This window comes from Naumovozyma castellii, chromosome 2 (genome assembly GCF_000237345.1).
Source record: "Naumovozyma castellii chromosome 2, complete genome".
NCBI classification, from domain to species: domain Eukaryota; kingdom Fungi; phylum Ascomycota; class Saccharomycetes; order Saccharomycetales; family Saccharomycetaceae; genus Naumovozyma; species Naumovozyma castellii.
In genome coordinates this window covers 1,399,528-1,413,096 of record NC_016492.1, presented here as the reverse complement: position 1 = coordinate 1,413,096, position 13,569 = coordinate 1,399,528, and the positions used below count along the sequence as shown (strand labels likewise).

General features: G+C 35.6%; 10 protein-coding genes across 10 annotated transcripts; 6 read left to right on the top strand and 4 right to left on the bottom strand.

Annotated features, from left to right (window-relative positions):
- Positions 1–42: 42 nt before the first annotated feature.
- On the top strand, positions 43–2,568 carry PPS1 (tyrosine/serine/threonine protein phosphatase PPS1; the record flags this gene model as incomplete). Its single annotated transcript, XM_003675156.1, has 1 exon — positions 43–2,568. The coding sequence occupies one exon, from the start codon at positions 43–45 to the stop codon at positions 2,566–2,568; it is 2,526 nt and encodes an 841-aa protein (XP_003675204.1).
- Positions 2,569–2,695: 127 nt separating this feature from the next.
- Positions 2,696–3,433, bottom strand: MRPL8 (mitochondrial 54S ribosomal protein bL17m; the record flags this gene model as incomplete). Its single annotated transcript, XM_003675155.1, has 1 exon — positions 2,696–3,433. One exon carries the CDS (start codon positions 3,431–3,433, stop codon positions 2,696–2,698), a length of 738 nt encoding a protein of 245 aa, XP_003675203.1.
- Positions 3,434–3,658: 225 nt separating this feature from the next.
- On the top strand, positions 3,659–3,922 carry COA3 (Coa3p; the record flags this gene model as incomplete). Its single annotated transcript, XM_003675154.1, has 1 exon — positions 3,659–3,922. One exon carries the CDS (start codon positions 3,659–3,661, stop codon positions 3,920–3,922), a length of 264 nt encoding a protein of 87 aa, XP_003675202.1.
- Positions 3,923–4,527: 605 nt separating this feature from the next.
- TSC10 (3-dehydrosphinganine reductase) lies at positions 4,528–5,466 on the top strand (the record flags this gene model as incomplete). The annotated part of the gene is made up of 1 exon (XM_003675153.1): positions 4,528–5,466. The coding sequence occupies one exon, from the start codon at positions 4,528–4,530 to the stop codon at positions 5,464–5,466; it is 939 nt and encodes a 312-aa protein (XP_003675201.1).
- Positions 5,467–5,732: 266 nt separating this feature from the next.
- Positions 5,733–7,001, top strand: REI1 (Rei1p; the record flags this gene model as incomplete). Its single annotated transcript, XM_003675152.1, has 1 exon — positions 5,733–7,001. The coding sequence occupies one exon, from the start codon at positions 5,733–5,735 to the stop codon at positions 6,999–7,001; it is 1,269 nt and encodes a 422-aa protein (XP_003675200.1).
- A 400-nt stretch (positions 7,002–7,401) lies between these two features.
- MRPL37 (mitochondrial 54S ribosomal protein mL54) lies at positions 7,402–7,734 on the top strand (the record flags this gene model as incomplete). Its single annotated transcript, XM_003675151.1, has 1 exon — positions 7,402–7,734. The coding sequence occupies one exon, from the start codon at positions 7,402–7,404 to the stop codon at positions 7,732–7,734; it is 333 nt and encodes a 110-aa protein (XP_003675199.1).
- Positions 7,735–7,989: 255 nt separating this feature from the next.
- On the bottom strand, positions 7,990–8,385 carry SDH8 (Sdh8p; the record flags this gene model as incomplete). The annotated part of the gene is made up of 1 exon (XM_003675150.1): positions 7,990–8,385. The coding sequence occupies one exon, from the start codon at positions 8,383–8,385 to the stop codon at positions 7,990–7,992; it is 396 nt and encodes a 131-aa protein (XP_003675198.1).
- A 170-nt stretch (positions 8,386–8,555) lies between these two features.
- BIT2 (Bit2p) lies at positions 8,556–10,193 on the bottom strand (the record flags this gene model as incomplete). The annotated part of the gene is made up of 1 exon (XM_003675149.1): positions 8,556–10,193. The coding sequence occupies one exon, from the start codon at positions 10,191–10,193 to the stop codon at positions 8,556–8,558; it is 1,638 nt and encodes a 545-aa protein (XP_003675197.1).
- A 384-nt stretch (positions 10,194–10,577) lies between these two features.
- Positions 10,578–11,822, top strand: EFM2 (S-adenosylmethionine-dependent methyltransferase; the record flags this gene model as incomplete). The annotated part of the gene is made up of 1 exon (XM_003675148.1): positions 10,578–11,822. One exon carries the CDS (start codon positions 10,578–10,580, stop codon positions 11,820–11,822), a length of 1,245 nt encoding a protein of 414 aa, XP_003675196.1.
- A 49-nt stretch (positions 11,823–11,871) lies between these two features.
- Positions 11,872–13,329, bottom strand: HSM3 (Hsm3p; the record flags this gene model as incomplete). The annotated part of the gene is made up of 1 exon (XM_003675147.1): positions 11,872–13,329. The coding sequence occupies one exon, from the start codon at positions 13,327–13,329 to the stop codon at positions 11,872–11,874; it is 1,458 nt and encodes a 485-aa protein (XP_003675195.1).
- Between the last annotated feature and the right edge of the window lie 240 nt (positions 13,330–13,569).

Here is a 13,569-nt window from a genome sequence, read left to right as displayed (position 1 = left end):
ACTACCTATACACCATAGCAAGTACCATCTACAGACCATATCATGCCATACACAGATCCTCTCTTGAAAAGATTTAACAACCATGTCGATGAGCCACAAGCTGACCAGAACAAGAGAAAAGCATTAGCTAGAACAAACTCCTCAATATTGGTGCCAGCAAGCATTACTCCGGAGATGCTTTCTCTTTTGCTTCAACGACATCAAGAGACTCCTCTGCCTGAATGCGCTACGATGTTCCCATGGTTACACCATTATTCCACGATGGCTCCACCTTATAGTGTTAAAACATCAAATTTTGTCACTGTAATAAGATCTCAAACTGTAGCTAAAGGTTGGATTGGGAATACTGGGTTATTGAAGAACTCTGTGGATCCTCAGGACGTTTTTATCTCATGGGAAGAACAGACCCAATTTAAATATCTGGATATTAAGAATGATAAGCAGAAATGGGAAATTGCCATTCTTATTAAGGATATGTTACTGAAGGATTTGGGTCAAGATGCAGAAAATATAAACCAAGAAACATATAGTTTAGAGGCAATGGTGGCTCTTTGTATCACATATGGGATTTTGCCTTTCTTGAAAACTGATCCATATGCTAGAAGAAAGTATTGTGAAAAGAGGCAAGTTGGTTCATCACTGAGAAGTAACGGTAATAATATAACTGATGGATGGAAACATGCCGGTGCATTTAGACGATTTGATTTACAAGTAGCCAAAATGGTAGAGCTTTCCTCCAATATTATAGTATACTGTTTTAACTCCTATAATGAGCAACATTCGTTTCAACATAATCATGATTGTAAAATTTGTAACTTACTGGCAATTTTAGTTCAAGTTGCACAACGGTCTTTACAAAAAAATTATCTCAAAGGTGAAAATAATGCTACAGAGAGTCAATTCATTTTCCCTTCCATTTCAATTATGGACTATACAAGCTTAAACGAATTTCCTAAGGATGTACTTATTACTCCACCAATGTTGGAAAAATATACTGAAAGAAAATCTGCACTAAAGTTAACCTCACCCTACGACATTGTTTCATTTAACAATTGGGATAAAGATGCATTATATCATGAAAGATTAGAAGTTGCAAAAACAAGCTCTTCCACATGTGTGGATGCAGAATCTTCACTTTGGTGCGGTAATTTAACAGACTATGAAATATACCGAGTTTTCCAAAAAGATGGAATCGACACTTCAGTATTACAGAATTATAACAATAACCCATTATTGAACAATACAACAGTTACACTTCCTGAATTAGATTATCACGAAGGAAAATCTAGTTCAAATGACTTCATATTATTTAATATCCCAGAACTAGAGGTCCCAATATGTTTATTCATGAAATGTACCGAAAATGCCATGTTACCTAGTCTTGAAAAGCTATGGAATGTTCTAACAACTGCCCTCCAAGCAAGAAATGAAGCATCATTGGAAGCGGGACAGATTCATTATCTTACCTTCCCAAGCTCAGGTTCAATAGGCTTGGGAACTTTGAACATTAATTTGATCGAATTAATTCTAAATACATGCTATTTGATTTATCAAATTTCTCAGATGACAAAATTCGGTACGTTCCTTTATTGTCCAGATGGTTACACGGACACCTCATTTCTTTTAGTTGCTTATCTAATTTTTGTTTGGGATCTTTCACTAGAGGATGTCCTCTATAAATTACATTTGGAAAGAAAAAGACCATTTTTCTTATTTAATGTAGATTTGCAAGTTCTAGGCCATTTACAAACCTTACTACGTGAATATAGCCCAAAGAGGTCTCAAAATCATGAGAACTACTCTAGTAATGCCATAGAGCCACTACGAGTGAGCCCAGAAATGTTTAGTAGTATTTTCTTGATAAAATTACCTAAATCATCAGATTTTTCAAAATTGAATGGGCCATTGCCATCCAAAATCCTAGAACATTTATACCTAGGATCACTGGATCATGCTCAATCACCAGAACTATTGAAACGTTTGGGAATTACTCATATTGTTTCTGTGGGGGAAGAATTATCTTGGGTAATCAAATCCAGAAGTCGTGGAATATCTTCACCGGCTCCACTAAAATCAGTGGCGAATAACAATAGAGTAGGTTCGTCGACTCTCCGAAGAGCGACAATGGTTGCAAATACTTCACCTCCAGTGCCCACTGAACCAACAGGAAGTTCTTATGAAGTTTTTACCCACGATGGGTTCAAAGTTTGCAGGATAAACAATTTACAGGACAATGGATGTGACCCACTATTAAATCAATTGAATATGCTACTTGCGTTTATTGATGAATGCTATAATTCTGGTGGAAAAGTGTTAGTGCATTGTATGGTAGGAGTTTCCAGATCTGCTACGGTGTGTATTGCAGAATGCATGAAGAGGTTACAATGTGATGTTCTAAAGGCATACCTCTATGTCAGAGTAAGAAGATTAAACGTAATCATTCAGCCTAACTTGATGTTCATGTATGAGTTGCTGAAGTGGCAAGAAATTCAAGGCATATCCAAGAGAATAGATTGGCATATTCTATGTAGGTCAATTGCAGAACTTAACGCAAAGTATACGACTTAACTAGATTAATATTCAATAAAATAATTAAATGCATCATTATGATACTAATGTTAGATTTCTGTATGTACACGTTTTTATATATTTCTTTTAACAATAGACTTGAATATTCATGAATACCTTGAATGAATCAAAGTTCCGCTATCCTCTTTGGCCTGTTCTTTAAGAGTGTATACCCCCCTCTCCCCATTTTAGTGCCGACATCCTGCGACTTTTTCTTAGTATTGTATACTTTATCTAATAACTTACTCACTCGGTCCTTTTCCACTTCTTCATTCCATTCTAATTTCTTTTCTTCCTTCAAGTATTTCCTTATCGCCAGCATCTCCTTTGTAAATTGTTCCTTAGGTTTATATTGTGCTTCCTTAAATAAGTTCTGTAATGTCAATTCTTTATAAGCTTTAGATGCTATCTCATCATTAATAGTGTAGGACGCTAATAACCAAAGCTTCAAATTCCCTCTAGTCAATCCTCCATTTGCATCGATGACAGGTGAATCCACCAGCTCCAAGACAGACTGAGTTGCCCTATCACCCAACCTCTTTTCCAAATGCATAACTCTAGTGTATCCACCAGGTCTATTCAGATATCTAGGTCCAATCTCATTCAGTAGCTTCGACATCAATTTGGAGTTGTCACCCGATAAGAACAACTTGGACTGTATCTCTTTGCGTAACGGGGATTTAGGATCATCCTTCACTTTCTTGGCGAATGTGATCAACCTCTCAGCCAGCTTAGAGGCCTCCTTACATTTCTCATGCGTCGAGACGATAGTTCCATGTTGAAATAATTGTGAAACAAGATTCTTCAAAAGAGCATCTCTGTGTGGTTTGGTACGACTTAATTTTCTTGCTATTCCTACCGTCATTATGGTGCAGATCAGATGAGTGGTAGAATTGGTTGGCTCTGCGTTGTGTATTACTCAAGTTCAGTTTGTAGTTAGTCAATTCAATAATAGTACTTTTTTAAATCCGGACAGTCAAAATTCATGAAAGTACTCCCTAGTAGATAACTTTCACGACAAGTAAAGAGAACAAGACAACACTAACAAGGAAAGTCTTCTAAAAAACACATACACAAGCCTCAAAGAAAGATGCCACTTGAACGTTCCCCATACCAAGACCCAAGAACATGGAAAATGACTCCAGCGATGATTAGAGCACGTAAGCCCTTTTTTAAAGGTAATATGATTGGTCTAGCAGCATTTACAGGTTTGTCGGTGGGTATCTACTTTTACACATATAGCTTCCTACATAAGGATAACGATTTTAGCGATGTTCCTATACCACCTGTCAGTGAGGAAGAATTGGCTCAATTGAGGAAGGAGTTTGAGCAGGAGAGGCAGAATAGACAATGAATTTGGGATCGGAGATTGAGTAATTGGGTTATATATTCTCTTCATACGGTGGTGGTAGACTATGTATTCTACGATTTTTCTTAGTTTTTATATGACATGTATATATATTTAATGGAAAAACAATAATAATAAAAATTGTAGACTATGAACATGAAGGAATTCTCATAACAGCACTAGTATATGTGCTGTGCAATCAATTAACATATTACCTTGTTCAATGGTGGCTAAGTGTCCAATCCATTTCGTTTTGGAGGCTTATCAAAGTAAATCTCTGATCTCCTCGAGGTTAGAGATTGACCATTTCCAAAGCTATTGTGTTTCAAGAGCTACTTTGGTCAACAAAAATGGAAATTATAACGTAAAAATTAAGTATCAACAATTCCTCGGAAGATGGTTGACTCTATTAGATTGTACAAGATGTCTTTTATTGTTAGTTTGGATGGTTTTAACATGAATTCTTTCAATTTGTTCATTTCCCGTGTGAAGAGATACTTTTTCAAAATAAATACCATCTTAACATTAACGTCAATGTTGCTCTCTTCTTTCTTCGAGGATAAAATTATTGGCCCAAGAGATACAATTCCTCTAAAGTGTTTTGCAAAAAGATGAGGTTTCAATTGAATGACCAAATCGTGTTGATCACTGGTGGGTCCCAAGGTTTAGGTAGGGAATTCGCGCATAAATATTATCATGAAGGTAATAATTCTAAGATCATTGTGGTGAGTAGATCAGAAAAGAAATTGATAAAGGCTGTTGATGCTATCTCCGGTAAGACAGTAGGTACAAATCTATCTCCAGAGGAAACTGGCAAACTTAACAAGAATGCTAAACTTTACTATTATCCATGTGACTTATCAGATCATGAAGCCGTATCCACTATGTTTGATAGATTATGTGAACTAGAAATGTTACCCACACAGGTATATTGCTGTGCTGGTGGATCAATTCCCAAATTATTTAAAGACCTAACGGGTGAAGAACTGGACATGGGTATTAAGATGAATTATTCTACGACATTGCACATTGCGCATAAAGTTGCTCAACTAGAATTGAGTAATTGTCACTTGATTCTATTTTCTAGTGTAACCGCATTTTTTCCCTTTATTGGATACTCTCAATATGCTCCTCTAAAAGTCTCTTTGAAGGCTCTTGTGGGGATTTTAAGACAGGAAATGTTACAAAATAGAATATCTTGCGTATATCCGGGGAATTTCCAAAGTGAAGGTTTTGAATTAGAAGAATTGACTAAACCTGATATTACCAGAGAAATTGAAGGAGCCTCCACTCCTATTAGTAGCGAAGACTGTTGTAACAAGATTATTCGTTCCTTAGAAAGTGGATATGATGATATAACAACAGATTTGATAGGGTGGTTTCTAATGAGTTTGGATATGGGGTTGAATAAACATAATAATAAATCATTTTTATGGATTCTTCAACTGTTGATTGGTACTATTGTCAACTTACTTGTTGTTCCAATATACATGCTTATCTGTCAATTTCAGATAAAGAGATGGTTCAATGGGCAACAAAAGAAGAAATGAAGCATTAAACAATACATACTTACAGCACAGCTGCCTGAATTTTCTATATTTGAATAGTTTAATTAGGTTGTTATTTAGTCCATTATTTTAATTTTTAATTTGTGACGCATATTGCGCCAAGAAAATTCGAGGAAATATGGAAAATTTTTGTTAAGCGATGAGATGAGATGAGATGGAATGGAATGAGTTGAGATGGTACATGTTGATTGCAACTCAATATCTTATATTGACAAGCTTTCTCAATAGACAACAAGCAAATACTAATCATGTCGGGTGTATATACTTGTAACTCATGTGTCATGCAGTTTGACTCTAGTGAGAGCCAAAGACAGCATATGAAATCTGATTGGCATCGTTACAATTTGAAAAGAAGAGTTGCCCAATTACCACCAATCACAGAAGCTACTTTTAACTCTAAAGTCCAAGTAGCCAGTGCATCTAGTAGAGAGGCGGAGGATGCTGAGAAGAAAAAAGATAAGAAACAACTAACCAAGAAAGAAATAAGAAGAAGAGAGAAGGAAGTTCTTTTAGAAAAGAAGAAGAAGTTATTGGAGTTGGCAAGACAGAATATGTTGAAGAATATGCAACAAGCTGAAACATTACAAAATACTCCAACAAATATTGATGCTAACGAAACTGAAGATAAGCAAGAGCAAAGCAAACCGGAAATACCCAACACTGATGCCTTGACCGGTGATTCAAAACAGAAGGAAGTAGCTGGAAAAGAAGAGGAAGAGGAAATGACTGAAGAGCAGCTTGCAGAGAAATTAATGCAACAGAAATTAGCCAATAAAGTTGATATCCCATTGGAAGAATGTCTATTCTGTACCAAAAAAGTCTTTGAAGATTTTGATACCAACCTAGATCATATGTTTAGAAATCATGGTTTCTACATTCCAGAACAAAAATATCTAGAAGATAAGATTGGTTTGGTCAAATATATGTCAGAAAAAATTGGTTTAGGTAACGTCTGCATCGTTTGTAACTACCAAGGTAGAAGTTTGGAGGCTGTAAGAGCACACATGTTAGCAAAGAGACATTGTCGAATTCCTTATGAAAGTGAAAACGAGAAACTGGAAATCTCCGAATTTTACAACTTTACAAGTACCTATGAAGGTTTCGATAACACTACCAAGAAACCAATCACTGTTGTAGAAGGGGATGATAATGACGAGGAATGGGAAGATGTCGATAGTGAAGAAGAGAAAGAGGATGAAGAGGAGGATGAAGCGCCACAAGAATATCTGTATCATGACAATGTTGAACTACATTTACCAACGGGGATTAGAGTTGGACATCGTTCGTTGCAACGTTATTATAAGCAAGATTTGAGACCGGAGAAGGAATTAACAGAAGGTCAAGGTACTCTGATGGCTGCAGAAACAAGGACATTCTTGCCTGCCTTTGATAAGCAAGAATTACAAGTTAAACAAAGAGTTTGGAAAACAGAGGTTCAAGATCTTAAGAGAGCTGATAAGAGAAAGGCCAAGTTTGTTAATAACCAACCTTACTATAGAGATCAATTACTACAGTGAATTGTTAGCATATTCTCATGTGAATTAATTCATAACATCTATCTATTGAAGCATATATTCTTCCTAATGTATAACAATGTAAGATAAAATTGGCCACCTCACTATTTATCCTTAAGCATGTAAGTCGTGTGTAATTTACTGTTTTTCACTGAGCTATTTCCAAAAACCTTTCTGAGAGTTCTATGTTAATTATCTAGTTTTTTGATAATTTATTATCTAAATTTCGAGTTACCACTTGATGTTACTAATTCTTAATCACGTGCATTTTCAAAATTGTCTCCCCGGGTATTTTCTTGAATGGATAATAAAGGCTCTACCGGTATTATATTTCAATCAACAACAGTAAATAAATATCATAATTGAATGATTGCAGGTGGAATAGAGCAGTACGAAGAAAGTTATGCTACGCCTTGTGTTTAAACGATCATTATCTACTAGCTTCAGAGTTCTGACTGCAGAGGCTGCTACCACCGCTAACGCTTCAACCAATATTAAATCTTCATGTCTTGCAGGGACATCATTGAACCTGAACATTAAAAAGAATGGAAAGGATCCAATAGCATTGGAAGACAATGAATATCCAGCTTGGTTATGGAAGGTATTAGAATCTAAGGCTCCAAAGGAGGCTTCAGATTTATCAGAGCAAGAAGTTCTTGCTATGAGAAAGAAACAACTACGAAAGGAAAATAGAAAGAAAATCAAACAAAATAACTTCTTAAGTCAATTAAAATAGATGTGCTTTAGATCAACCGATGTAAACTCCTCTATGATTGGAATAACCGTAACATTAATATCTGATGATTAGCCATCCTTGTATATAACACAGAACTCATTAATATTATTTATTTACGTTACTGAATGTAATCTTTTTCATTATATATGTACAAAATGCAGCCTCATAGGTACTCAAAACGGCAGCTATTTCATTCAAACAGGAATAAAAAACTGTCTAGTGAAATTGTTCTTAGCTTTCTAAAAGCAACGCAGTTCAGAAATCTGTGACTCTGCCGTTGAAAGAGTAATCTCCATACTTCAATGGATCTTGTTTTGGTCCGCCTCTTTCGCCAGTTTTAGGGTTCACTTCACCTTCAAACTCAGGTATAGTCTTCGAAAATTCTGGTGAGAATGCTCCAATATCATTCTTGGTGAGAAGTTCATTATTTAGACTTTCCTTGGTGACATCATCCTTAATTTTCCTATTATATTCTTCTATAGCTTCTTGTGAACTGGCTATCCTTTGTAATCTTTCGAACTCTTCCTGATCCTTTTTTGGCAATTTTGGTGGACTTGGCGTTTCCTTTGTATTTATTGAAATGAGTCTTCTTTGTAAAATAGTTGGTAGTGATGAGCGCATTACTATTGGAGTCCTTATAATCGATAACATGATATTCGATGGCTTCTTCTACTGCCTCTACAGAAATAAAGATATGGCTTTCTATTAGCCATAGTACTTTTATAATCGTAGCGGAGGAAATTCGGTAAACTCCGAACGACTCAAATTCAATTCAATTAGGAATATATAAGACATAATGTTACTTAATATTTACAAAATCTTTAAATACTCATCCGAACACCTTCTAGTAACTCTTCAATAATCATTTGATTCCTATCGTTCCCCTGTATGGTATTTAGGACCCCGAAGCACTGCAGGAGAGTCAGTTTGTCCTCCTCCGTCACGCCGTTCTCCTCTTCTTCACTAAATATATACATTTGGAAACTCTTACTTGCACCATCATTACTATGTATAAAATTTTGATAGTATGGCAATACAATAGAATCACGGAACCCTTTTAATAACAAATGATCTACAGATGGTGTATTAGATCCTACTGTCTCGGAAAAAACACCATCAGTCCAATACTTGGTATTTTCACGAAAGTTTCTTTCAAGTGGTAACAAACAGGCCATTACATCGTAATAGACCTCTTGATAAAATACCTTCCATATAATTCCGAGTCGTTTCAGGGCAGTATTCATTGTATTTTCGTTATTATAATTGAAGACAATTTGATTTTCGAACACATAAAGTGATGTAGTAATAAACTCTTCAATCTCATTTAGAAATCGGGTATGCGAAGACGGGCTTTTTGGATCTGTCTTCAATTTGATATAAAACTCAAGCATTTTATTAATATCTTCTATCTTGGCCGGGAGGTTCCATATTCTTTGATTCTTGAATAGTTCAATGAGGAGATTACAATATATGACCCAGATGTTTCCCGCTAAAACATGCAATTCTTGGCTATTAAAGGTCTTATAATTAGCTTCGAACGAGGGTAGATTTTTCAACAAATCATGTAATATTGCTACGTTTGTGGAATCAAAACTTTCCTCCTGACTCAAGGTCATAGCAACATCGTTATTCGCGCTGTTTAAAGTCCCAGGGTTAAAAGAATACACTGATTTCCCAGAATCTATTAATGCTCCCGTCGTATTGTGAATGAATTGCACTGGGGATCTATGTTTTCCAATGGATGAATGTATAAATTTGCTGAGAGAATTAGGAACAATTATTTCAGAATTGTCTTTACTCATGTGTCTATGTGGCTTATTATGGAATAATTTTCGTGTCATTTTAGTAAATGCATTTTGCTTACCAGTTAAGTTATCGCTCATACTAGAGGAGCTTTTATTACTTTTCGTCTTAAACAATTTGGAGGTTCTTTCGCTCAAACTATTAGAATCTTTCGAAGAACTAAAGATAGAAGGGTGTCTCTTCTTCTCCTTAAAGCTAGAGTTTGATGTAAATATGCTGCTGTTGTTATTGTCTGACGTCCCTAATTCTGAAATTTTGGAATCATTTCTATTCCTTATACCCAATCCTTCTCCAAAGTCCCCAATCTTGGAATCTGAGAAATGCCTTTTAGTATCATACTCTTCACGTTCATCAGGTGATAAGCTGGTAACTAGACTATTATACGACCGTCTCTGAGTAGGATCACCTTCAAAAATAGACTGAAACCCTACTTGCGACCATTTGGGCTGCAATTCGACAGGTGCTTTGCTTCTCATAAAGGTGGAAGCATTCTCATTGGATATGTCTGGCAAGGTTTGAGGAATGATATCAGAACTCGTAGTGTAACCTCTTGAAGCTCTTGGTTGAAGTCGCGTCCCTTTATTCTCCTGATCATGTATTATGGGAGTCAATGGTTGCAATGTCCTGCTTCTCTTTCTGTTGAGTGAATCCATCATTTGAATATACTATTTATTCTTTGTCTCTAATGTATTTGATAATGTTTACTGTCTAAGGGTTTTAGTGAAATAAGTTAGGTCCAAGGAACCAACTTCTATTGTCTGATAATATTATGTAAGCGGACTTATTGGGAAACTAAAACAGTTGGAACTGACGAGATTGATGATGATTTAGAAAAAGAGCAACAACTTTTCAAATGAGTTGTGTTTTCAATCTTTATTGTATTTCAAGACATCCCTAGATAATTAAGGAACGAATTCATCGATAGATCAGGAATTTACGCAGTAAAAAAATTTCAGATATTGAAAAATGTTTCATTTGGCATCTCTCAAATGGATCCTATTCACTAAATTGGATGATTCTTCGAGCTTTCTGTGGTTAACATGTTTGATCCACTTGACCTATACAGTGCAGAAGAGAATGGTGTAGCAACAACGACACATTTTGCTCACGAGATGAAGGACAGGACAGTTAATACAGCTACGCACGAAAATCCTGTGTCAAACGATAAGGACGATGAGGACGATGATGAGACATTTTTAATCGATCACCTAGATCTTCCATCCGTAATGTATGCAACACCAAAGATGGTTCTTTGTGTCCTGCGTCTTCTGAGACCTGACAAACAAGTCAACTTTGATACCTCGATGAGTGAATCTCGATCAATAACTCAGATTTGTACAGAGAAAGACATAACTCCAAATTTACTAGATGCATTATTGGCGTGGTACACAGAAATATGGCCGAACCCAAGATTAGATAGCTTGGAAAAGATCTGTACAAAGATACCGAGATTAAGAAGCACCTCTGATAAACAATTGATGCTAAATTATTACACTTCAATTCTGAAGAAATGTGAAGATAATGGTATAAACTCGTATGCTAAGGGGAACATACGAGCTGATCTCGTAAAAGAATTGAGTATGAGAATATCAGAAAATTGTGGACGCACTGCACAACCATCGATGACGAGAGAGTTTAATTTAGATAATGTGGAACATGTGATTCAACTTTATGAGCCCTCCTTGACGGCAGATAACTTAGGTTGGAAAACATGGGGTGCTTCTTTGATACTTTCACAGAAGGTAGTTAATTTATTGGAAAAAAATAAAGATCAGAAACATATCCATCCTCTCAGAGTACTGGAACTTGGCTCCGGAACTGGTTTGGTTGGGATAGCATGGGCTAGTAAATGGAGACAATCATTTGGTACTGAGAATATAGAGATGTTTGTGACTGATTTGCCAGATATTGTTGCAAATTTAAAGAAGAATGTTCAAACAAACGATCTGACTACTTTTGTTGAAGCAGATATACTAGATTGGACCAATCCAGATGACTTTATAGAGAAACATGGAGACGAAAAATTTGATGTTATTCTTGTTGCTGATCCAATCTACTCTCCCAATCATCCAGAATGGGTTGTTAATATGCTTTGTAGGTTTTTAAAGGATAATGGTGTGTGTCATTTCGAAATACCGTTAAGAGATAAATATGCCCGTGAAAGAGAGTTGCTTTCTCAGTTGTTAGAAAGGAATAATTTTTCTGTGATCAGTGAAGATTTCACAGATGGGTTAGATGACTGGGGTGCTGTAAAATATGTTTATAAAGAGATCGTTAAAATGTGAGTGAGAATCATCTGTTTTACGTTATACACATATAGACATTTCAATTATATTATAAGTAGGTAGTAGCAATCTTGGGTTGTGCAGCCCCGTTTGAGGTTGTTCCATTTCTCATTGTCGCATACAGTTTCTTCAGTGGGATGTACCAAACATTTAAATCCTCTTCACTAAACTTCAACAAATTTTCTACTGTTGTTCTTCTTAACTCGACTGTTTCCGTTTCAATTACTTCACCATTGGGGTTTTCTATCAGATTTGACATAATCATTGGAAGACAATGGATCATAAAATTTACACTATAAGGATATTGTGACAATTTTTCTAATAAAACCATTTGTTCCATATATGGCATTGATAACATCGAATGAGTTGTAATGTCTTCTTTTATTAAATTAAAACAATTTTCATCCGCTATAAGGTTCCTGATGGCAGTTAAGTTGGATGGTTTGACCACGGACAGATATTTAACCAGATTCTTATGATATTTGGCTAGGTAACTTGGATTTATAAAAGAGAGAAATTCTTTATAATGGCAGTTGTCAATGGATAATTTGAGGTAATTTTCATCTAATGACTTAAATACGCTTTCATCGTCAAGATACGATACAGCACGGAATAATTTGAACACAAATGACAAACTATGCACTCTCACATCATCGTATGATGATAAATTTGCATAAATTTCCCCAAATGAGGTCAATAATGGTACCACATGCTCGCTGGCCCAGAGGTGTGATCTCTTGGTGATATCAATTGTGTCCAATAATTGAACCATCCTAGTGTAATACATTGTTATCTGTATAAATAGCAATATATCAGTCTCGATGGATTTAAACAATTCCGTCCTATCAATAACAAAAAGCTTTGGGTTAAATTCAGAGGGCTGGATATACTCAAATTCAATTTTCAATAATGCTATCAGTCTAGAGTACGGTGTTACTTCAAAGTCTCTCTTTACTCTCAGCAATAATGGGGCATTATCAAACATTATTTTCCTCCGGATAAGTTCATCAGAGGATAAAGATTTAAAGACATTCTCAATGGCATTTATCACAAAGGTTTCTGTGTTAGTATCAAAAAATAATGTCAGTAAAATATCTAGTAAGATCGAGGGTGCAAATATTGCTTTTGGATAGGATTTAGATATAATTTTACACCCAGCACTTATAAGTAGTGAGTTTTTTGATTGCAACGCCTTCGTCAAATCATCGATAGAATATATCTCTAGCACATCCTCGAATGAGCACACTTTGATGACATTCTCAAGCAATTCGATCAAACTGTTATAATCGACATTAGGAACCATTGAACTTTCTAGTAGTATCCGCTTAATATTAACTAATATTCTTGTTGCGTCTCCATTATATTGTGCTAATGAACTTAAATTTAGCGAACATTTGTCTATTAATGAGTTTATATGTGCAGGAATTTCATCACCCTCTAGTGCTGAATTGAGCTCTTCCAACATGGGGACAATCATGTCGTTTTCAGGTACTAATTCTGTAGCCATCTTGCAATGTTGGATCAGTATGTTTTGTACAACAATGGTTTATAAATGTCTTCTGTACCTGTGTTACTCCTAAAAGTACTGAACTCTTCAAAATCGGTTTTTCGTGGATGCTACAAATTCGATTCAAGTAACATTCCGCTACCAAGTCCGTCCATAAATATGAATTATTTATTAAATAACTTTACAAAGATACCCATGATAAATAAGTATTTACAGATGTAAAAGGCATACAGTAGCCGT